At 36.3% G+C, this 24,107-nt stretch overlaps 1 protein-coding gene and 1 pseudogene across 5 annotated transcripts in view; both read right to left on the minus strand.

Moving 5' to 3' along the window:
* Positions 1-24,107, minus strand: part of MYO5A (myosin VA) — a 168,658-nt gene that overhangs the window by 89,050 nt on the left and 55,501 nt on the right. For all 5 annotated transcript variants that reach the window (XM_037502502.2, XM_054701588.1, XM_054701587.1 and 2 more), the window contains exons 4-9: positions 22,690-22,834; positions 15,316-15,472; positions 10,854-10,997; positions 9,579-9,660; positions 8,574-8,681; positions 6,612-6,718 (exon numbers count right to left, since the gene is read on the minus strand). In XM_037502502.2, coding sequence (XP_037358399.1) covers positions 6,612-6,718; positions 8,574-8,681; positions 9,579-9,660; positions 10,854-10,997; positions 15,316-15,472; positions 22,690-22,834 — 743 coding nt within the window. The remainder of the gene's footprint in view (positions 1-6,611; positions 6,719-8,573; positions 8,682-9,578; positions 9,661-10,853; positions 10,998-15,315; positions 15,473-22,689; positions 22,835-24,107) is intronic.
* Positions 185-481, minus strand: LOC119238636 (small integral membrane protein 27-like; annotated as a pseudogene).

Consider the following 24,107-nt stretch of genomic DNA (forward strand, 5'->3'; position numbering starts at 1 on the left):
CTATCATTACATAAGGACTCTATCTCTAGAACTGCTTTTGGCCTCAAAGCCTATTATGATTTTTTTTTTAATTTGAAAACTGGAGATTCACTTTTATTTCATTTGTATGGATTTTATCTTTAGATAGATGTCAGGTAATCATGAGGTAAAGAACTGTATTTGCATAGGATTAAATTCAGAGGAATTACAAATTTTCACTCATTTGAAAGATTTTGTCTGGGTATTCCTTCCTTAGCTGTCATTTTACCAATACTACTGATGTGGAGATGATAAATCCCCAGGAGAGTAAGATGATCACAAAAAGCAACACTGAGTAAGTCTAGTCCTGGGTGCAGCGATTCAAAGGCTTCATGGTAAGGCGGCTTGAACTTGTTGAAGCTATAGGACTTTGAGTAAACTCCCTGGCAGTGGCTGCTGAGCAGCAGTGGCCATCTTTCCCCCAAGGCTAGTCCATTTGTAATTATTTATTTCTTATTTTGTGCTTTCATTTGCCCAGTTTCTAAAATTTTCTCTCCGTTTCTTGCTATATTTGGATTATTTTCTTTTTAGTCCATTTTCTTTTCTACTGATTTGAAAAGTTTATTTTCTATTTCTAGTTTGTGATAGAAGCATTTTTAATTACATCAACTTAATGCAATAAAATAACACCAATTAAACATCCCAGCCCAACCTATGTGCTTTGTTATCTAGTACTTCGTTTCTTCCTTTTCTGGAAGGACAAGAACCTGGAGATTCACTTTTATTTTTAAGTTTTATTTTAAATTAATTTTATACTAACAGAAAAGTTACAAGGATAGTAAAAAGAATTTCCTTCACCAGACTCTCCCAATGTTAATTTACCATATTTGTTTGTATCATTCTCTTCCTTACATATATCTGCACATTATGTTTTCAGGACCTTTTGAGAGTAAATTGCAAACAGTATCTTTTTAGCCCTAGGTATTACGGCATTTCCTAAAAGTCAAAGATATTATCTTACATAACTACAGTACAACAAAAAAATCAGAAGGTTAGCATTGATTCAACACTATTATAGAAACTGCAGAGCTAATTTAATGTTCACTAATTGACCTATTAATGTTCTCTATAAAAAAAGATTTTTTATGGTCCATGATCTAATCTAGGGTCATGCACTGAATCTAGTTTTAACATTGCACTAGTCTCCTTTAACGTGAACAGTTCTTCACTCCATTTTGTCTTTTGTGACTTCGATATTTTTTATTTATTTATTTATTTTTAAATAAATTTTATTTATTTATTTTTTTTTTTAATAGAGGCATGCTTTATTTATTTGTTTGCTGGTTTGTTTGTTTGTTTTGTTTGTACATGCACTGGGTACAGTCAGAAGCGCGGGAGGGTGAGAGAATTCACCAGAGCCAGAGCAGGGAGCAGAGCAGGCAGAAGGACCGAAGTACACTGCTGAGGGGAGCAGCGGGCGGCAGGAGAGGTCTGCGCGCCATGTGGGACCCTCCTCCGATGGCCGGGGAGCAGCCGGGGATCGAACCGGCGGCGCAGAGGCCGCGCGCAGCCTCGCAACCCAGCACTCAACCGCTGCGCCACCGGGGAGGCCCTAAATTTTATTTTTATATTCCCCATACAATTGACATTTTTGAGAGCATGTCACTCTGTTTGAGTTTATACGATGTTGTATCCTGACTAGATGTGGGTCATGTCTTTCTGCAGGAATACCAGTAAGGTATTATTACACCCTCCTCAAATGCAATACAGTAGAAGTTGACTGGTGATGAACAGTATCATCATTGGTCATATCAGTTGTTAAGGGAATGTCTGCCAGGTTTCTCCATTATAAAGATAACTATCCTTCCCTTTCCCTAATAAATATTTTGTGGGAGCTCTATATTTTCCAGTCTAACACACTAATCATTATTATTGCTCTGATTAATCAAATTTTATCTATATTTTCCTGTACTTTACCAGTTTATTGAGTCATTTCTTTATTATGCATTTTAAATCTTTCACTAGGACCACTTTCCTTCTGCTTAAACTTTTGTATTCCTTTTGTTGGGGTCTAATGGTGACAAACTCTTACTCTAGTTCTTGTCTAAAACACTTCTTTTATTATTTCTTTTATTATTTCATTGGATATATAATTCTAAGTTAACATTTATGCTAGAACACTAAAGATAGTGGCTTACCGTTTCCTGGGTCCCATTATTGCAGTGGGAAGTAAGTTTACCATCTGTCATTCGAGGCTAGTATGTATTATCTCTGCCTAAGAAAAAAGATTTTTCTGTGTTTGGTGTTATTATGATGTGCGATTGGTGCATTTTTAAGTTTATTCTAAGTGGGATTTATTTTTTTGACTTTCCAAACCTGTGATTTAGTGTCATTTTCACATAATTTGAAACTAGTAATTATCTCTTTATGCCAAATTCTTTTTTTTTCTCCCCTTCAGAAATTTCCATTAGATTAAAATGAGATTTTATCACTCTAGTTTTCATCTCTTTTAATTATTGTCTTAAGTGTCCCATCTCTGGATCCTATTCTGTATTTTGGATGATTTCTTCACTTCTATCTTTTGGCTCATCAGCTCTCTCTTCAGTCGTGTCACATTTGCTATTAATTTCTTTGAGCATTATTGGTAGATTTGATTCTGCTTCTTGCTCCTTCTATCTTGACTCATAGGGGGATTTATGATTTTTTATTGTGAATCAATATTTCTTTAATTTTTCCCATGGACTCTATTGCAACCTGGATTGAAGATGGAGCCTCTAAACTAGAGTTGTATTTGCTTCTGTCCGGCATACAGAACACTACCAAACCAGGACCAACTTAAGCTAAGTTTTCTTCACATAGCTTTCTGGGACATTCCAGGAACTACGAAATCAGGCTGGGACTCTATGAGTCAATTCACTGATATTAACTTTTAGGGAACTATTTCTTCCTTCTCTACTTAGTACCAAAGCATGGACCATTAACTTTTCTTTATACTCTAACAATGGGTGGTAGGTTAAGCTTATTACTAGTTCCCCACTTAAGGAGGGGTTTCCCTATTTTTTCCTCTATTATGTGAGACTCAGGCTTTCTCTTTTATCATCTGTACCCAATTTAGCTATGAAAACCAAAGCTGAAAGTCACTGGATTCAGTAAATGTCCATGAGGTAAGTCCTAGCATTAAGGCTCTACTTCATCTCTTAGTTCCTATTTTCACTTAGTGTTTGGTCTCTGAGTAGTTCTTATGTATTTTGTTTAAGATATTTTTAAATATAATTATTCAACATGAGGGTCAATCAGAACACCTAGTTCAAAACTCCTGGAAAAGAAAACCTCCTTCATTTTACAGATGTGCAAAGTGAGGTTCAAAGTACAAAGTGAGATTCAGAAAAGCTAAGCAATTAATCCAAACCAGTATGAATAAATATTAAAGTTGTGATTGAACCTGGGACCATCTTAAAACACACTGTATTGCAGATACATATTTGAAATATGTGTTTCAAACTGAAGTCTAATTTACCCAAATTTAAGTCACACAAATTAGTCTACACAAAGATTTTCTAATATCAAATTAGGTATCTAAAAGGTGAAAAATAACTCTCAAGAGTGTTTCCTATTACAATCCTAAAGGAAGCAGGATAGAAAAAGAATTAGATGGCAGCAGCAGCAAATTAGAGACAGGAGCCTATGCATGGGTTAAGTGGTCATCTCTTTTATAGGCCCCTTCCCTTCCACCTTGGAGATCTATGGAATTGTCAGGAAGAGGTGCTGTTTTACCAGTAATCTTTAAAGTTCATTTATTCTCACAGACAGTGAAACTGTAGAACTTATAGTTATGGTCAAATCAACAAAACTGACAAATGCTGGTTTAAAAAAAGAAGAAAAAGGCCTCCCTGGTGGCGCAGTGGTTGAGCGCTGGGTTGCGAAGCTGCCCGCAGCCTCTGCCGCGCCGGTTTGATCCCCGGCCACAGGGCGAGGGTCCCACATGGCACACAGATCTCTCCTGCGGCCCGCTGCTCCCCTCAGCAGTGTACTTCGGTCCTTCTGCCTGCTCTGCTCCCCGCTCTGGCCCTGGTGAATTCTCTCACCCTCCCGCGCCTCTGACTGTACCCAGTGCTTGTATAAATAAATAAATAAATCTTTAAAAAAAAAAGGGAAGAAAAAAAATCAAAGAATTCCAAAAAGTTTAGGAACTAGAATCACTTTCTGGGCAAGTACTATAAATTGTCAGTACCTTTCTTCAAGTTAATCACTTCTAGACCTCCCAAAGAAGAAAACACAAAAATTTCAGGAAAGACATTTAGACATTGATGAAAATTTTCCTGATTAAGAAATTCTGATATTGGTAAATGTAACACAGGCAAAGATAGAGACACAGAAATTTAAAAGAAAATCAGTCTATACATTAATGTTCATAGCATTATTTATAATCGCAAAAAAAATAAAGCATTACAAATGTCCATCAGCTGATCAATAAATAGAATGTGATATAGTGGAACATTATTCAGCCATGAAAAAGAATGGAGTACTGACACATGCTCATGATAGAATTTAAAAGACGTCAGTCACAAAAGACCATATATTATATAATTCAGTTAACATGAAATACATAGAATCAAAAAATAGATTCATGGTAGCTTAGACCTGTAGTGACTGGGACATAGGGGAACAACAGGAAATGGGTACAGGTTTCTTTTTGAAGTCACTAATATATTTTAAAATTTTGGTGATAGCTTCTCTTATCTGATTATATTCTTAAAATCACTGGATTTTACATTTTAAATGGGTATGAATTACATTTCAATAAAGTTGCTTTTCAGGAATAATATCAACTTAGAGGAAATACTTCTTCTAACTAATTGGAGAATTCATCAGTAACATTCTTAGGAAAAAAAAAAAACAGGATTTAAATTAGACTCTTCATTCTGTCCTTCTAAAAATACACTGTTAGGAGGAGAGGCTAAGGGGGGAAAAATATATATATATATATATTTCTTTCTTTCTTTCTTTTTATTTATATTTAAAAAGATCCATGGCTTAGAAAAATTATAGAACAAATATCCATAAAGAAAATCATGAGTATCAAAAGCTTTCTATAAACTAAACTCTCTGCTGAACTAATTCTTGACTCTTTGACTAAGTCATTGATAGATTCTCTCCAAATCAGTCACCTATTTTACATTATATCTAATGCAGCTAATATAACACAAAAGTACTATATCTAGAAAAGAAAGAGCATATATTCTCTGTAGGAAATATGTTATTATACAAGTCTATAGACCCAGAGCAAAATGCAACTAAGAATAAGCAAAATGCAACTAAGAATGAATGAATTCTTAAGGTCTTAAGAATACTAAAATAAATAGCATGGCCCCATCCTCAAAAACTGCAAATCCTAGTAGGGAAATCCAAGAAAGAAATACCTTTACAGAAAAATATGATTTGTACTGTGATAAAGGAAAACAAGATGGGGGCAGATATATCTCAGAAGAGATGCCAATGCATCTGTGTGACAGAAGTGAATAATAGCTGGTAGAGAAGATGAAAAATCAATATATCCCCACAAAGAGCATCTGAGTAAAGGCAGAAGAGAGGGACAGCTTCCATGTAAATAGCTTAAGTACGGAGTATAAAAACTGGTGAGAAAGAAACTGAGTAAACAAAGGCAATTATGAAGGGCCTTCTATGTCATGCCAAGGAAGGTGTTGGCCTATTTCTGAAGGCAGTGATGGATTTAAGTAGGGGCATGTATATCTCATAGCTCTGACTTCCATAAGTCTCTGATCTTGTGGGGCCATTTATAGCAAAGGCACACATTAATTAATTAATTCATACATATATTTATAGTATTATATATACATATATAAAATGTATTATAGTATCTATAGTACATATATAGTATTTAGATTTTTTTTTTAATAGAGGTATGTTTTATTTATTTATTTGTTTGTTTGTTTGTTTATACATGCACTGGGTACAGTCAGAAGCGCGGGAGGGTGAGAGAATTCACCAGAGCCAGAGCAGGGAGCAGAGCAGGCAGAAGGACCGAAGTACACTGCTGAGGGGAGCAGCGGGCGGCAGGAGAGGTCTGCGCGCCATGTGGGACCCTCCTCCGGTGGCCGGGGAGCAGCCGGGGATCGAACCGACGCGGCAGAGGCTGCGGGCAGCTTCGCAACCCAGCGCTCAACCACTGTGCCACCGGGGAAGCCCAGTATTTAGATATTTTAATAGAAAATAGATATGCATATACCAAATTCAATAAGATTAAAAAGAATGTCATTTTTTAAGCTACCTCCCCTTCTCCCCTCAGTCATATAGCTCCTCTTCACAGGGGTAACCACTGCTAAGTTTCATTGATAATTTTTAAACCATATTACATTTTCACAGCTAAAGACATAAATGAAGTTATTAAGACTTGGCACCAAATGACACGTACCAAATGCACTTCTTTCTAGATTGACCAATCCAACTTTCACATCTAATATTTCCCACCTCTGTTTATACAGATCAGACATGTATCAAGTTCCTCTGTATCACACACAACACACACACACACATCCCTCTGATAACATTAACAGAAAAACTTCAAATAAATCACTTCCATAAAGAATCAACAAACTGAAAGACAATTCACACTAAACTTGTTCTGAACTTACAGGTATTGTGCAGCTGTCTGAATCTCGAGATGTAAATCCAACATTGCCTAAGTGAAGGATGCCAGCAAGTATTCGGAAAATTCCCATCTGATACAATTCGCTAATTCCTGAAACAATAGAGTAGGTGAACAGTGATTAATTTCAGATGAGAAACTCAAATATGGCAGGCAATTTTAAGTCTGTTTTTAACTCTTGACTATTGCCAGATATTGTGCACATTGCAACATGTCACAGCTAATAACCCTTTCATCTTTGTTGACATTAACAGATAATGCAGTTTAGCATCATGGTTGTGACTAAGACAGACTTGGGCTTGAGGCCAAGCTCTGTAGCTCACCTGTCATCTCACATGGCAGGTAACTTCACCCTTCTATGTTGCAATTTTCTTATTTGAGATATGGGAATAACAGTGATTATCTGATGGGATATCTGTGAAGATTACACAAGATAATCCACATAGTATACTTAACACACTATGTTAAGTGCTAAGCGAATTATCATTATCATTGTCACACACTGGATTTAAGTATTTTATTATTACTACTTTGATTTACCTCTACTCCAAATGCAAGTTGCAGCCCGACAAGGCTATATTAAGTCTGATTATTTAATTATTCCTTCTAACTACAAACTAAGTGTAAGTCAAAGAGAATCTAACACTAGAAGTGTTCCAATTGGTATTGTAGCCAGTTGATGAGCAAGTGTTTGAATGCAGCATTAGAGCAGGATCTGAAGGATAAGTCAAGGAGGAAAAGGCATTTGGAATTTTATCAGATCAGGCTTTATTTTCCCATAAATAAGATTTTTTAGAATATTGGATATAGTTATATGCAAGCAAAAGAGCAAAATTATTTCCAAATATGTACTAATGTACAGAATAACTGAGACTTGCTTTTATAATAAAGCTTCTGCCAATTCCTGCATTATTTTTTTTTCAAATTTGAAATTTTCTATTTATAAGCAGATATCTCCTTAGAAGTAAACTGGTGTTTTTCAAACTTTAATAAGCATATGAATCACCAAGGTATTCTTATATGCAGATTTTGATTCAGTAGGTCTGAAATGGGATCTTAGATACTGAGTTTTTAAAGTTGCACAGTGCTCCTGGTCCATATGCTCATTAGCAATGATTTAAAATTAAATTAACTCACCATGGGTATTCCTCAAAGTAACAAACTTTTTATTTTATTATTTTTATTTTTATTATGTACAAATTATTTTAAGAATTAAATAGTAAATTATTTTTATATACAAATTACTTTAGAATTATTCATATTCTGAGGTTTAAATAGATAATTCATCATTAAAAGTTATACACCATGGTTCTAAAGGTCAATTGATTTATATGTAGATCCATTATTTATTTTTAAATCCCAGAGATAAGACTGACATCTGAGTTGCTTCAAAAATATAATAAACTACATATACTGTTTAATATACTGTTTTGTACACTGTTTTGTTTTAATACACTGTTTTGTCACCAAGTTAACTCAGTCACATATCCTAGCCACAAAAACAAACAAACAAACGGACAAAAACCTCACAAACAAAACAGCAAAAAACCTGAGCTTGGACAGGAACCCATTTCACTTAGCTCTAGGATTCATATCGACTGAAATTAAGCAAAGAATTAGTTCTACCTCCCCTGACACTTCAAATGCGTTTTCAAAGAGCTTTACTGGGGAATAATATGCATAACGTAAAATTCACCTCCTTTAAGTATGTAATTCAATGATTTTTAGTAAACTTACAAACGTATACAACTGTTACCAAAGTAAAATTTATAACAGTTCAAACATCCCGAAAGAAACCTCGTGCCCATTTACTGTCCAAATATATCCTGTAAAAAGTGCTAAGTCTCCCAGCAATACTACTGAATACAAAGCTAGGCCAATATTTCAAACAAAGTTTGCTTGATTCAAAATCTATTGCTCAGAAGGGCCCAAGAATAAATAACATTACCTAGCAAAGTGCAGGCCTGCCTGGTATGTGCCATTTCCTTTGAATCATCAACTCCTTCAATCACAGGACTGCCACCTTGCTTCGTGTAATGAAAGCTATTTGCATTTCCTGCAATTAAGGAAAAGAAAAGATTCACAGTTTATGAAAAAGTCTTAACTTTTATCTGTATAGCTTCTTTGATTTAGAAGCACTGATAGTACAGTTAAGTGTACAGTGTGAAGCCTGCCTGTGTTTTCAATTATGTCTTAATACAAAATTAAAAAATGAAGTGAGATATTTGTAGGTTACTTGTTTTAATTGGTGAAGTGAACAATCCTTTATGAATAGGTTTTATTCTAATTTATGTAATTTCTTCAATCTAGGATCATTTTGTCAAGAGTTTACTACCCTCATCAGAAACCCTACAGGCTTCCATCACAGAAATTCCCTAAATTTGTTTTATTTTAATCAAGGTAAATTCCAAACATATACAAAGTAGAAAGGCTAATATCATGAGCCCCTATGTACTCAAAACTCATCTTTTTTTTCTTTTAAAGATTTATTTATTTATGCATATAAGAGCTGGGGTACAGGCCAGAGATGCAGGGGGTGAGAGGATTCATCAGAGACAGAGCAGGGCACAGAACAGGCAGACTGACCAAACACATTGCTGAGGGGAGCAGCGGACAAGACAGGAGAGGTCTGCCTCGCTAGGTGGGTTGCTCCCTGGCCGGCCAGGGATCGAGAGCCTGCGGATTGCTTCATAGTGCGGTGCTTAACCCCCTGCGCCACCAGGGAGGCCCCTCAAAACTGATTTAAACAAACATTAAGTCAAGCCAATTTTGTTTCATTTCTTTAACTACTCACTTCTTCCTCATCCTGTGTGGTTAATTTAAGCAAATCCCTTATCATTTCATCCATAAATATTTCAGTAGGAGATAATCTCCTTTATGACAAGTAAGTTCATAAACTCAGATATTAACAAAAACCAATTTCAGCACAATAAGTCTAACACCACATTCATACCTAATCGCAGCATTTTAAATTCAGGCAACTTTGCTGAAGCACAAAGCTGATAGAAGATATGATAGTTTCTCTCCTCTTCTGCCTTTGAAATAAGAAGAGTTTTCAATTATAGCATTTTAATCTAAAGCTCAGGAAATTCAATCATAAAATAAAAATTTAATATTTAATTACCGCAGTTGGTAAAAATGAATTATTTCTTACCAAATTTCCCAGTACATATTTATAATTATAATTATTACTCATGAGCTCTGTGCATGTGACTATGTATTGGTTGGTCACATTCATATAAAATATCTGAAGAGTAATGCTTTTTGAACTGGTGGACAGCTTTATATGTGACATTGCCATAAGAGAGCTATGCCTTTAGTTGTGAAAACTAAAACTATTTTAGTGCAATTCTCAATATTATTTTCTTCTATTACCTCTTACATTCATGGTCTTCCCATACTTTGCCTGAACAAGAATATTCCAACTTTGGTATACTTCAAACTGGACCATCTATTGTGGATGTTGTAAGAATACTGCAGATGTACTTTATCATTTTAGTTTATGTATTTTGAAATTAATAGCAAATGAACCATACACAATTCTGACATCATTTCTTAGTATTTTCTGAAAGTGTTTTTCTACATATAAAGTATTTTCCATTTACAGATGAAAAGGAACAAAGAGCATATGTGGAAATGCAAAGCCTGCAAGGATGCATAGAATTGAGTATGTTCTTTGATAGTAGTTCACAACTGGGCTTTTTAGTGTAGACTTTTTATTTTTATTTATTTTTTTAAAGTAACAGCTTTATTGAAATATAATTCATAAATCATACAATTCACCCATAGTGTAGACTTTTCAACCCTCATTAGTCTGCCTAAACAATTTTGCATCTAAGAACAGAAGAGAAGGAAAGAGGACAAGGAAAATTATTTTCTTACACTAAGCTCAAATTATAGCTCATTGAAGGCATTTATCAATGTTTGCCTATCAGCTGGGAAATATGAAAGACAAGATGAAACCAATTAAGACCTCTCCTTAATTTTTTTCTACAAGCATCTGTAGGAAAGTCAAAAACCACTTAACCTTCATGCCTAGTCTTTTTGTCTAACAGGCATTTCCTTGCCTCTAAGAGACACTTCTCCACATATTTCAGTCCAAGTACAGTTTGTAATAATAGTGCACTAAACAAGCTGAAAAGTATCTGGAAATAAAACCTGTAAATATAGGTTCTGAAATTATTTAGCATCTAACACAAGTAGGTGTGTGTACACATGGTCAGCTTACCTGGAACACCACTCTGGATTTCTCTAAGAGGTAAGTTCTCATGTTGGCACCAATGATTCGATATCTTTTATCAAAGCCAATCTCAATATATTTCCCAAAACGGCTGCTATTGTCATTCCTGGTTGTTTTAGCATTTCCAATTGACTAAAAAGCAAGAAAAAAAAGTAAGCTGTTATAAGTGCAATTCATGACATGACACAGAATTTGTTCAGGGAAAGCACAGAGTAGAACACAACTCTTTAAAACTGATTCTTTTAAGAACAAAACCATTTTGCCACTGCAGGCACGAGTGTGGGCTTCGTCCTTTGCAAGGCCACACAAATATCTACTAGTAGTTTGTATCTGCCTTGTAATTTTCACATAAATTATTTTCAGAAACGAAAAAGTCTGAGTTCAACAGTGGGGAAGTTTTCATTTGTGGCATTCAAACACCCTCATTCCTGCCAGCACAAGAATGGATGGAAAAAGGAAGGTCTCTTAAATATCAGTGTTTCGATTTCTTGAAAAAATCAAGTCTGTTTTTATGTAAATAAGTTGGTTAAGACAAACTAATATTTTCCTGGAAATGTTGCTCTGGTGTTCAGGGTCTCTGGGTCTCTTTAGCTTATGTTTATGCCATCTTATCCTATAAGGACAAAGACCCAGTTGGACTGCTTATTAGCAGATCATTATTTTTTTTTTAAATTTATTTTCTTTTTTTTTTTTAAGAGTTATTTATTTGTTTGTTTGTTTATTTATACAAGCACTGGGTACAGTCAGAAGCGCGGGAGGGTGAGAGAATTCACCAGAGCCAGAGCGGGGAGCAGAGCAGGCAGAAGGACCAAAGTACACCGCTGAGGGGAGCAGCGGGCGGCAGGAGAGGTCTGCGCGCCATGTGGGACCCTCCTCCGGTGGCCGGGGAGCAGCCGGGGATCGAACCAGCACTGCAGAGGCTGCGGGCAGCTTCGCAACCCAGCGCAACCCAGCGCTCAACCACTGAGCCACCGGGGAGACCCTAGCAGATCATTATTAATTACACACTCAATTCAAAGTCATTTCCAGAGACAGCAAAATTTAGCTTTGGATTTTGATATTTGTATCTAACTTGCAAAAATTATGATACAGAAAGCAGAGGATATAACTTTCTTCTTTTTTAAAATAATCTTAAAAATTAAAATGGTATATGTACTACTTTCTGATTTAGGTAACATGCTTATATAAATGTTTCTTTCAAGGTAAAGCAGAAAACATGGTATAGTTAGAAAAGCAAGTGTTCACATGATGCATATATTGAATGTTAAGATAATTGCATATAAGACCAGTATCTTTCACTGGTGCAAAGCATGTGACTACTGGGATTAGTATTGAAACCATAACGAAGAGAAAGATATGAAAATGCTCTGGAGTTAAAAAGCAATGCAAATATAAATGATGAAAGCAGTAGTAAGAGAGACACAAAAGTCAACACCTTCAAATCTTTGATCTAAGAAAATACATTTTCACTCACTGAAATACAGGGTAGGTATTTTTTGTTTCACAGTGAGGACACTGCTGTATTACAGATGAACATTTTAGAGAACGCGTAGCATCTATCTTCCCAGCAAAATAACAGTTATCTAAAGTAGCTGAAGATGATTTAACAATACAGGCATTTACTGAGATATTCTCTTCTTTGATTTTACAACAAAACAAAGTTCCCATATATCTCGTTATTTTTATTTTTTTAGAAAAGGATGTTTATAATTAATGCAGAATTTTCTCTCAACAGAACCTCTTCTGTCAAAGAGCAAATGAAAGGTCATGTGCAGCAGGAGCAACAGTTATTGAGTGCTTTCCTGCCACTGTCCTAAGCTCTCCCCTGCTAGTAACCAAGCAAGTTAGGGCAGGTGAGCACAGCTTCTCCTCCCCTACTCTTTCTCCCACCTTCCATATGGCATCTCTCCCCCATCTACTCAGTGGGAGTCTGGGTGGCCAACCTGCCAAAACAATGCTACACTCTGTGAGAGGCAGTAAATAGGTTAGGCTTGAAACAGACCCCTTGTCTTTGAGTGAACAGTTTTTAAAGATATAGCAAAAAAACTAACAGAAGGAACAAATGAAACAGAAGTCTGAAAATCCAGCTATCAAACCAGGTCCTACACCAACTTGCTATCTTTTAAATACTCTGAGGAACATCAGTGTCCCCAAATATAAATGGACTAATACAGATCTCTTGCATACTTAAAAAAAAAATTACGTAATTCTAAGTTTTTGAACTGGATATGGGAAAAAGATTATTTGTAAAGAGCAGCTTTTATCCACCCCCCAATTGCTCTCATTAGTCCTGTAATTACAACAACCTCCCTTAATACTATTTTCATGTCAATCAGCAAATAATTGCTAAAGGAAAGGAAAGTCCTGTGGTCTTGATTTTACTGATTTTAGTGAAATATTGAGTGAGTTACTCTTTCTTACTAAATGGAGATGAAAATCTTCAACTATAGTTACTGAAGATGAAAAAGAACTATTAAGACTCATTGGGCCTGAAGAATCTTCCCTGTCCCCCATCATAGGATGAAGGTTTCTAGGAGAAAGGGGAGAAAAAGAAAATGTGATAAAAAAAGCAAAAAAGAATCATTTCTCTATACATTTTTATTTTGCAAAAGGAGCCCATGCTAAGGATAGGAGCTTGCTTTCTAAAGAATAACATACATATTCCATTAGCCACTGGGCTGTGATGTTAACCCTGCAGAATGCTCCTGATCCAATAAAGAGATTCATCAGATCACCGGAGTCCCAGACAAGTTTGACATCACAGTGAAGAGCTCTGATAAAGAAACATGATCTTGAGGCCAACTTATAGCTATGAGTTTTCTATGCCACATATTCAATATTTTACCTCTATATTTTTTTCCTGTATTATAAACCCTTGTCACCATTTTTTAGCCCCATATTTCATTTTAATCTTTCAAATTGGGATATCCTCACTTTTAGTTGTTGAAAAGTAGCTTTCTTTTCACCAATTTTTTCTTAATTTCTTAATTCCTACAGAGAAACTAAACAATAATACAGAAGGAAGTAGCTAAGCATAACCCACCTCCTAATCTTTTGTTCATCCTAGTAAACAGGGTAAATGCCTTACAGTGACATATTAAAAAATAGTACTGTGGCCATTCCACTTTTTAACATCACTAAAATCTGTACTATAAAAAAAACTAATGTAGCTTTTTTTGTTTTTAACAGCAACATGATAAAAATAGTTCAATCAACTTTATATATTCTAGAAGGTTCATTCCAGACTTAGAAATTTATGTGGCCTGGACCTAGGAGAGACAGGATTACCTGATGCTACCATAAGACTAATGAATATTCTAATATTAGGGACTAGAATGGCCCAAACTATTCCAAATACCAAGAATTTGCTGTCATGACTAAAAACAGTGAAAACAATGATAGGATACAAAGTCTGATGATTTTTGACCCAAAACCCAGAACTGGCCCGACAGATGGTATTTCCCCAATACTAACACCAGTGGCGTCCACTGATGTATCTGTAACTCAAATTCTTTCAAAATCTTAATATTTGCTGAAAGTCATAGCTATTCTTTTTTGGCCCAAACATCTGTCTTTTTCTGTCCATGCTACTTCAGAAAACTTCTCCAGTTCTCTTTCCAAAGTGTACCCAGTCCAGGAGGCCTTTAACTTCCCCAGTACATCTTGTCCCCTTGATCCCATGAAAAGAAGTCCTGCTGCTCTCGTGAGCAGCCCTGTAGGCAAAGGATCACTGCATTCTGTATTGAAGTGTCACACACAGCACTGCAAACCAGGCACAATTACCTCTGGACTGATTATTGCAAAAACCATTTGTACCACAGGTGCACCACAGGCCCGATCTAAACTCCATCTGTTTGGGTGACAAATAAGGCTTGACAAAGGAAAAAAACAGGAATAAAAGTTGCTGATTTGAATTTTTAATAAGAAAGGTTTGTTTCTGCATGTCCAAATGAATTTCTGTCCATTTAATAAAACGTCTTTTTCTCCATTTAATGGAATTATAATTCCATTAGGAATGTAAATTTCTTAAAATCGTATAATAGGCAAATAATTCTCTAGTTATACAACCTAAAGTACTAAAATTCTCACACAAATAGGTCTATTTCCTTTGGAATAAGCACAAGGAGAAACAGTTATTAGTCAATAAACTAGGAGAAAAGAAACTTTAGAAAATGAAGTGTCACTGTCAGCAATTTAGAGGCCACAATTAATGCCAAGCTAAAAATACAGGGTTATAGGTTAGGTAGATTACAGCTAAATTTTACTCAAATATTCTATCTTAGCAAATCTTTAATTTTTCTAATTCTCCTACTAACACATGTGGAAATATTCTCCTACTTTTAGAGGCTGGAAGACCCCAGACTTTCTAACACATGCTGTATCAATCAATTTTTAGCATGTTTCTTAACAAGAGAATATAGTATGAAGGCCAAGGATGTGGCTGTCTTACCTCCATGATGGGGTTGGACGCCAAGACCTTTTCCTCAACATTAGCTTCACTGGCAGAACCACTCACAGTTGCAAAGTATCGCATGGCATACTTAGCTGAGACTGTTTTTCCTGCTCCAGACTCTCCACTTACAATGATGGACTGATTTCGCTCATCTCTGTAAAACAAAGAAAAGAAACTGACAGCGCCACCCACTTCTGAACGTGACTAACTTCATTTTCTCTGCATTCTCATCAATGAGCTGTGGTGAGTTTCTGCTGGTTCGTACATGTAACAACAACAGTAGGAACATGGTATTTTCATTGCAGTTTTTACATAGATGACACTGAACATCTTTTCATGTGCTTATTGGTCATTTGTGTCTTTTTTTATTAATTAAATTTTTTTCTTGCATTGTTGTAATCCTCATAGTTCTCCGGCCACCGTAACACCTGTGAACCATCACCACATTCCCTGTGTTCATCCCTCTCCTTTTTGCCCCCTATGCCCTCCTTGGCCATATGCCTCCATTCTATAGTCAGTGTTTTTCAGTTCTGTGTTATCGAAGGAATAAATGCAGGAAACCAGAACAAGGGCAGAAACAGACGTGGGAAGCCAAGGAGAGACTCAGAAGGGAGACGGGTGTAATAGAAAAAAGACTTACAAAGGGCAAAATAAAAAAAAAAAAAAAAAAGTATGAGAGAACCAGGGAGAAAAACAGAAAAAACCATCAAGAATAAAAACATGTATGTCTTCAAAGTGTGGATCAGAGTCTTCAAAGTGAGGATCAGAGTCTAACCTCTTCTATTTGAGCTATAGGCTTCAGATTGTTATATATACATATACAAATAATAACTTATTGTTCCTTGAAATTTTGATTAGCTAATCAGCCACTATTCATAATTCTCTTGGTGCTCTTGTTCTAACATTACAAGAAGCCTCTTTCTACTCTTAAGATGTCGACATTACTTCAAGGGCCTGATAAAACCAACATAAGGAACAGAGATTCTCTACTTCTCATCAAGGACAGGGCAAACTGGAATGTCCTATAGATGCATGAATCAAAGATTTAAATTTAAGATTTAGGGATTGGCAAGTCCTCTCAAGGAACTTTGCAAAAATTCTAAATAACATTAGTATTGGGTGCCTTAGAGCAGAGCTGAGCTCCTCTACCATGTTTCAGTCAGTGGCAGTTCCAGAGGATCTATTGTGAACAAAAATCGCACCTAAAAATACTGCTTCATTCATTCATCCAACAAACATGTCATGAGCTGTCACAATGTGCCAAGCACGCTATAAAAGTAAAAGACTCTAGGGTCATAGCCTATTGAAAGATACTGAAAAGTACACAGTTAAAATATAGTAGAGTAATTCCTAGAAAAGAAACCTATCCAGGATCCTATGATAGCATGGAGGAATTGGTGGGAGATGCAAAAATGGAAAGTCAGGAGATGCTTTTTAGAGTAGGTAATTCCTGAATTGACTCTTATATGGTAAGTAGGAGAAACCAGATTCTGTGGGAGGAAGGAAATAGAAATTAGACTAAGTAAAGGCACCTAAAACTTTGAGGAAAAAATTATTCAAAGGCAGACTATCCACTCTCAGTAATGAAAGAGGGAGGTGTTACACTTTAGTCTATGTTCCCTCTATGGTAACTGAAGGAAACTGAGTTTTCCTCTATGGTAACTGGGTGTATCCAGCCAAACACCAGGTGTATTATTTTATAAAATTTCTTCTGAACTTTACCCTTTAAAAAATGTAATCTCTCTAGTTTATCAGGGTCATATTGAATGTTGATCATAACTTTTTAAGACCACCAAATTTAATGAGTTGTCCTTGCAAACTTAATGAGCATATTTTCAACTCACATTCAGCTCTTTAATAAGGAAATTAAGTAATGCAGCTACAGACCTGACTCACACAGAACACAATTTAATATAACCATCCAAGCTGATGTTGGCTCTCTGATAACCACTCAGTGGGTGTGCCCACGTACCTTGATAAAATGTACATGAATCTAGGTCTAATTTTTTAGTTTATAAATAAACATTGTATAAAACACAACCTGGAGTTTTACTTTTTCATAAGCAATCAACCTAATTGTTTCTCCTTTCTTTTTATCCCTTGTTAGAAAGAACAAATATTTCTCTATATTCCTCATATAAATGAGACCATGTGGTATTTATCTTTTCCTTCTGACTAATTTCAGCTCATATAATCCCTTCCAGCTCCATCTATGTTGCTGCAAATAACATGAGTTTATCTTTTAAATAAATATATAAATAAAGCAAATATTAACCTAATTTACAATAATGCTTTCTTCCAAAGCTGTGCTTTACTGTGGTTTCCCATACAACTCTAATCCCTATCTCTCTTGTTATGCAAAACATTACTAACTGATCAAAATCAAGGTACTCTATGAAGTAAGTCAGACAAAAAAGACAAACCCTGTACAATCTTCACTCATGTGTGGCATACAGAGAAAACAAACTAAAGAATGAACTAAATAAAACAAAAATAAACTTTAAACTATAAGACCAATTATTGGTTACCAGAAGGAAAGGAGGAAGGGTGTGGGAAAACTGGGTCAAACTCACAGTGAAGGATAGAATTGGGCTTCTACTGGTAAATTTATGAATCGTATATACAATACTTATATATATATATATATTTTTTAAGATTTATTTACTTATGCATACAAGAGCTGGGGTACAGGCCAGAGGCATGGGGGGATAAGAGGATTCACCAGAGACAGAGTAGGGAACAGAACAGGCAGACTGACTGAAATACACTGCTGAGGGGAGTAGTGGGCGAGTCAGGAGAGGTCTGCTGTGCCATGTGGGTTGCTCCCTGGCCAGCTGGGGAATCAAACTAGTGCTGCAGAGGCTGTGGACAGCCTCATAGGCTGTGTCCCAACCCCGTGTGCTACAGGGAGGCCCTACAATACTGATATTTAATGATGCATACCTGTAACTAATGTAATATGTTATAAGGTAAAGTTACTTCAATAAGAAAGACAGAAACAGAGATTAGTGGTTGCCAAGTACAGGGGGAGGGCGACTGCTAGTGGTATAGGGCTTCTTCTTAAGGTGATAAAAATGTTTTAAACTTAGGTGGTTGTAATAATTGCCCGATTTTGTAAATTCTCTACTAAAAATCATCCAAATACTCTCTCTAAAAATACATTTTATGGCATGTGAATTATAGCTCAATGAAGATTTTTTTAAAATCTCTTCTACCATGTTTGTATGATTTCTGCTTTAGATCCCAAGATCAATACCAGAAAGAAAAAATTTAAACTCTAAAGTTGATACTACTTCACAATAACAATACCTAGTATTATTTTTGAAGTATAAATATTTACTATTAAATAGTGTGCTGACACACTAATGAAAGCTTTAGAGTGACAAGACTGTGAAATAAAGATAAGTAGGGCCTCCCTGGTGGTGCAAGGGGTTAAGACACAAACTATGAAACTATCCACAGCCACTGCAGCATGAGTTCGATCCCCAGCCAGGGAGCTACCCACATAGAGCAGCAGACCTCTCCTGACTCACCCACTGCTCCCCTCAGCAGTGTATTTCAGTCAGTCTGCCTGTTCTGCTCCCCACTCTGTCTCTGGTGAATCCTCTCACCTCCCCCCACACCTCTGGCCTATACCCCAGTTCTTGTATGCATAAATAAATAAATCTTAAAAAAAAAAGTAAATATTCCCTACAGATATATACTAAAGCTATCAAATTCCTGGTAAGAAACACGGCTATTAAATCCTTCTTCACAGAGCCAGTAAGATTAATATGAAGAGGCCATCTAATAAATAGCCAGCTATATCTGTTTGTAAGCTCTATGGACTCTTATACTAACTATATTCTATTCCTACAACAAGAAACAGGCACACAGAACAAAGGAATAAAACTGAGAGCCCCCAAATAAACCCACATATTAATGGACAACTAATTATGATAAGGGATCTAAGCGTATACAATAAATGGTGCTGGAAAACTGGACAGTCACATATAAAAGATGAAACTAGATCACTGTCTTACACTATACACAAAAATTAATTCAAATGGATTAAAGGCTTCAATCTAAGAACTAAAAGCACAAAATACATAGGTGATAAGCTCTTTAATATTGGCCTCAGTGATATTTTTGTGGATTCATCTCCAACAGCAAGATAAATAAGAGAGAATATAAACAAATGGGACAAATCAAACTAAAATTTCTGCACAATGAACAAAACCATTGTTAAAACAAAAAGGCAGCCTGCCAAAAGAATGTTTATAAATTTGTAAACCATATATCAGATGAGGGGTTGGTAACCAAAATGTACAAACAACTCAACAACAACCAAAAACCATATAACCCGGGCCTCCCCGGTGGCGCAGCGGTTGAGCACTGGGTTGCGAAGCTGCCCGCAGCCTCTGCAGCGCCGGTTCAATCCCCGGCTGCTCCCCGGCCACCAAAGGAGGGTCCCACATGGCGCGCAGACCTCTCCTGCCGCCCGCTGCTCCCCTCAGCAGTGTACTTCGGTCCTTCTGCCTGCTCTGCTCCCTGCTCTGGCTCTGGTGAATTCTCTCACCCTCCCACGCTTCTGACTGTACCCAGTGCTTGTATAAATAAATAAATAAATCTTTTTAAATAAATAAATAAATAAAAACCATATAACCCAATTTAAAAAATGGGCAGAGCCTCTAAATAGGCATTTCACCAAAAAAGATAGAAAGGTGACTAGTGGACACATGAAAAGATGTTCTATATCACTTATTATTAGAGAAATGCCCATCAAAACCATAATGAGATTTTATTTCACACTGGTTACCATGGCTATTATAAAAGTCAAGAAATAATAAGGGTTGGTGAGGATATAAAGGGAAAGACATCCTCCCGCTGTTGATGGGAATGTAAATTCGTACAATCACAATGGAAAACAGTATGGTGGTTCCTCAAAATATTAAAAATACAACTATCATATGATCCACTTCTGGGCATTTACTGGAAAATATGATATTTTAATTCAAAAAGATTTATGGACCCTGTGTTCATTGCAGCACTATCACAAAAGCCAAAAAATGGAAACAGCCCAAGTGACTGACAACAGATTAATAAATAAAAAGAGCGGTAAATCTACACAAATGGAATATGAAACCTTGGCATCTTTGATACCACGGATAGACCTTGAGGATTTGGCTGAGCAGAAATAAGTCAGAAGGAGAAAGACAAACACCAGATGATTTCACTCATTTGTGGACTATAATGAGACAAACCAAACCAAACCCTCAGACTGACCTCAGAATGGTGGTTACCAGAGAGCATGGTGGAAGGAAAGGGCAAATAGGTAGAAGGGGGCTAACAGATTGGTGGCAGAAGGTGACTGGACATTTGGTAGTGGTCATGGTCTTAGTTGCTGAGATAAGAAACTGTATACCTGAAAACCTATAATACTAGTGTTATAAACTAGTATTACCACAATTATTTATTTGTTTGTTTGTTTATTTATTTATACAAGCACTGGGTCGAGTCAGAAGCGCGGGAGGGTGAGAGAATTAACCAGCGCCGGAGCGGAAAAAAGAACAGGCAGAGTAATGAAATACACTGCTGAGGGGAGCAGCGGGCGAAGCCGGAGAGGTCTGTTGTACCATGTGGGACCCTCGCAGGCGGCCGGGGATTGAACCGGCACTGCAGAGGCTGTGGGCAGCCTCGCAGGCCAGCACTCTACCACTGCGCCACCAGGGGAGGCCCAGTATTACCACAATTTAAAAAGAAAAACTTCTCTTTAACTTTTTACACTCATTATTATTCAATATGAACCTGGTATAATGTGGTATGTTATGCAGTACAAAGCTACATTTATAGTCATTTTATATTTAATGTCACTCATTAACAGAACAGCACTGGACAAGTCACTTAATACCACCAAACCTTGATCCACTCCGCTGTAAAACATAACATCCATCCTTGTCTAGTGATAGGGCCATGCGATTCCAAAGGCAGTTTTTTAAAACTGTATGTCAGGCCTCCCCGGTGGCGCAGTGGTTGAGCGCTGGGTTGCGAAGCTGCCCACAGCCTCTGCGGCGCCCGGCTGCTCCCCGGCCACCAGAGGAGGGTCCCACATGGCGCGCAGACCTCTCCTGCCGCCCGCTGCTCCCCTCAGCAGTGTACTTCGTCAGTCTGCCTGCTCTGCTCCCCGCTCTGGCTCTGGTGAATTCTCTCACCCTCCCGCGCTTCTGAATGTACCCAGTGCTTGTATAAACAAACAAACAAATAAATAAATCTTTAAAAATAAATAAATAAATAAATAAAACTTTAAAAAAAATAAAATAAAATAAAACTATATGTCCTGGGCCTCCCCGGTGGCGCAGTGGTTGAGCGCTGGGTTGCGAAGCTGTCCGCAGCCTCTGCAGCGCTGGTTCGATCCCCGGTGGCCGGGCGAGGGTCCCACATGGCGCGCAGACCTCTCCTGCCACCCGCTGCTCCCCTCAGCAGTGTACTTCGTCAGTCTGCCTGTTCTACTCTCCGCTCTGGTGAATTCTCTCACCCTCCTGCGCCTCTAACTGTACCCAGTGCTTGTATAAATAAATAAATAAATCTTTAAAAAAAAAAAAAAAAACAAAAACTATATGTCCTTATACAAAAGTGATGTTATTTTAATAATGATGAAGGTCATCTGAGATAAATTAGTCTAGGTTACCTATTTAATAATAATTCACAGGTTGCCAGTCACTGTATTTTATTGCTTATTAATTAAAGCATTTATTATTGTAATTTTTTAAATACGTTGTCACTTTTACTTTATTTTTTATTTTATTTATATTAATGAAGTACCATTATTTTAGATCTTTGTTAATATTTTGACAATGTAGGATTTCTCCCCTTAGGTGTGCTCATTATAGCTCTCCCAGTCGTCTGCCATAGTCCTTTGTGCTCTTCCATCCCCTCCCTTACCCCCGCTTCCTTCCTCCCCTCTTGGATACCTGAGATCTATGGTCAGTTTTCCAGGGTTGATTTGAAGGTTTGTCTTTGTTTGCTCCTTTGATTGGTTTCTATATATTCCACATATAAATGACACCATCCACTATCTTTCTACTTCTGACTTATTTTGCTTAGCATAATCTCTTGTGGCATCCATGTTACTACAAATGCCATGAGTTTATCTTTTTTGATCACCGAGTGGTATTCCATTGTGTATACCACATCTTTCTCGATTCTACTCATCTGGTTTTGGGCACATAGATTGTTTCCATATTGGGCTATTACAAATAATGCTGCAATAAATATAGGGATGCAGATTTCCTTATGAATTAGTGTTTCATTTTAAGATATCTATGACTCAGCAAAGAAGAAATGATCACATCAAATGAAAGTCAAGAAATAATAGACAGAGCTTCTACCAACCTGGCCATTTGTTTGTAAGCTTCCTCTGCCACTGCGAAGATATGTGGGTCCATATCACCCATGTTCTGACCACTGTATGCATTAATAATATCTTCTCCATAAATAGGCAGTTGTTCATAGGGATTTATAGCTACTAGAACTATACCTGAAGGAGGGGTAAAAGAGCAAAAGAGTAAGTCAATAATGGGCATATCAAACTTGTTAAAGAGAGAAGCATAGTTAACAAAAATTTCAATTTCAGTTAACAGTGAACTAACAAATTAGTAAGGATCAAAACATATCATAGCCTTTGCCTCTGAACCTATTATTCTAGTCCTAACCAAAACACTGTTTAAAAGCTGGACTAGGATTTTTTAAATAATGAAAATTAAAACAATATTAAATATGTTTAAATATGTTCATAATATTTAACCCAAAATTTCCACTTTTAGAAATGTATCCAAATGAAATAATCAGAAATATTCATGCAATTTTTTAAACAAAGCTGTCTATCATAAAGTTATTCATAAAAGTGAGTACAATTAAAATATATGAGAAAGGAAAACCAGTTAAATGCATTTTTTTACATTTATATGACAGATCACCATGGTATGCAAAAAATGTTTAAAAAAATTAAATGACACAGGAAAATGTGGTAAAAATTATACATAGATTCCAACTGTATGTCTCTTCATACCCTCACATATACACAAAGAAAAGACAAGTAAACATAATATTAGTTATGTTTTTATGGTGAATTACATATAATTCTTTTTCCTTTTATGTATTTATTTCTGTATTTCCCATCTTACAGTGAGTATATATTAATTTAATAAAGTCACTCATTCAGCTCCAACTATCAATAGATATCAAGTCTATTGTAAGTACTCAGTTTGCAACAATTAAAAAAAAAAGACAAATCTTTACCCTAGTGGAGTTTATATTCTAGTGGGAAATTCAAACAATGGAGAAAAAAAAATTTTTTTATAAATATATATACCAAATAGTAGTAAGGAAAAAAATAAAGCAGAGAAGGAAGATAGTAAGGAGGAGAAAGGGGGATTTATTATTTAAATATAAGGAGTCTGGGAAGATTTTACTGAGAAGAGAATGTGTGCAACAACAAAAAAAATAAATATTGAAGAAAGATGAAAATCGAAACGAAACATTCAGCTGATAAATGGGGAAGAAAAGTATTAATAAAAAGTACATAAAAGATACGAATTATTTTAATAAGATAGTTATTCCTGTCCAAACCACTGAGAGTAATAAAGAAATGATGAGCACTAAGTTGGGTACACTGAAGGAAATGAACGAAATACCAGACATGAACCTCAGAAGAGTGATTAGTGAAAGAAAGAGAAGAATTCAGTTGGGGAAAAAAAAGAGCCAGAAAAGAGGGAGAAAAGAAAGGATAAGAGGAGGAAACCAGAGAGAAG

This window comes from Talpa occidentalis, unplaced genomic scaffold (genome assembly GCF_014898055.3).
Source record: "Talpa occidentalis isolate TD23 unplaced genomic scaffold, MPIMG_talOcc4v2.1 talOcc4.11, whole genome shotgun sequence".
Taxonomy (NCBI): Eukaryota; Metazoa; Chordata; class Mammalia; order Eulipotyphla; family Talpidae; genus Talpa; species Talpa occidentalis.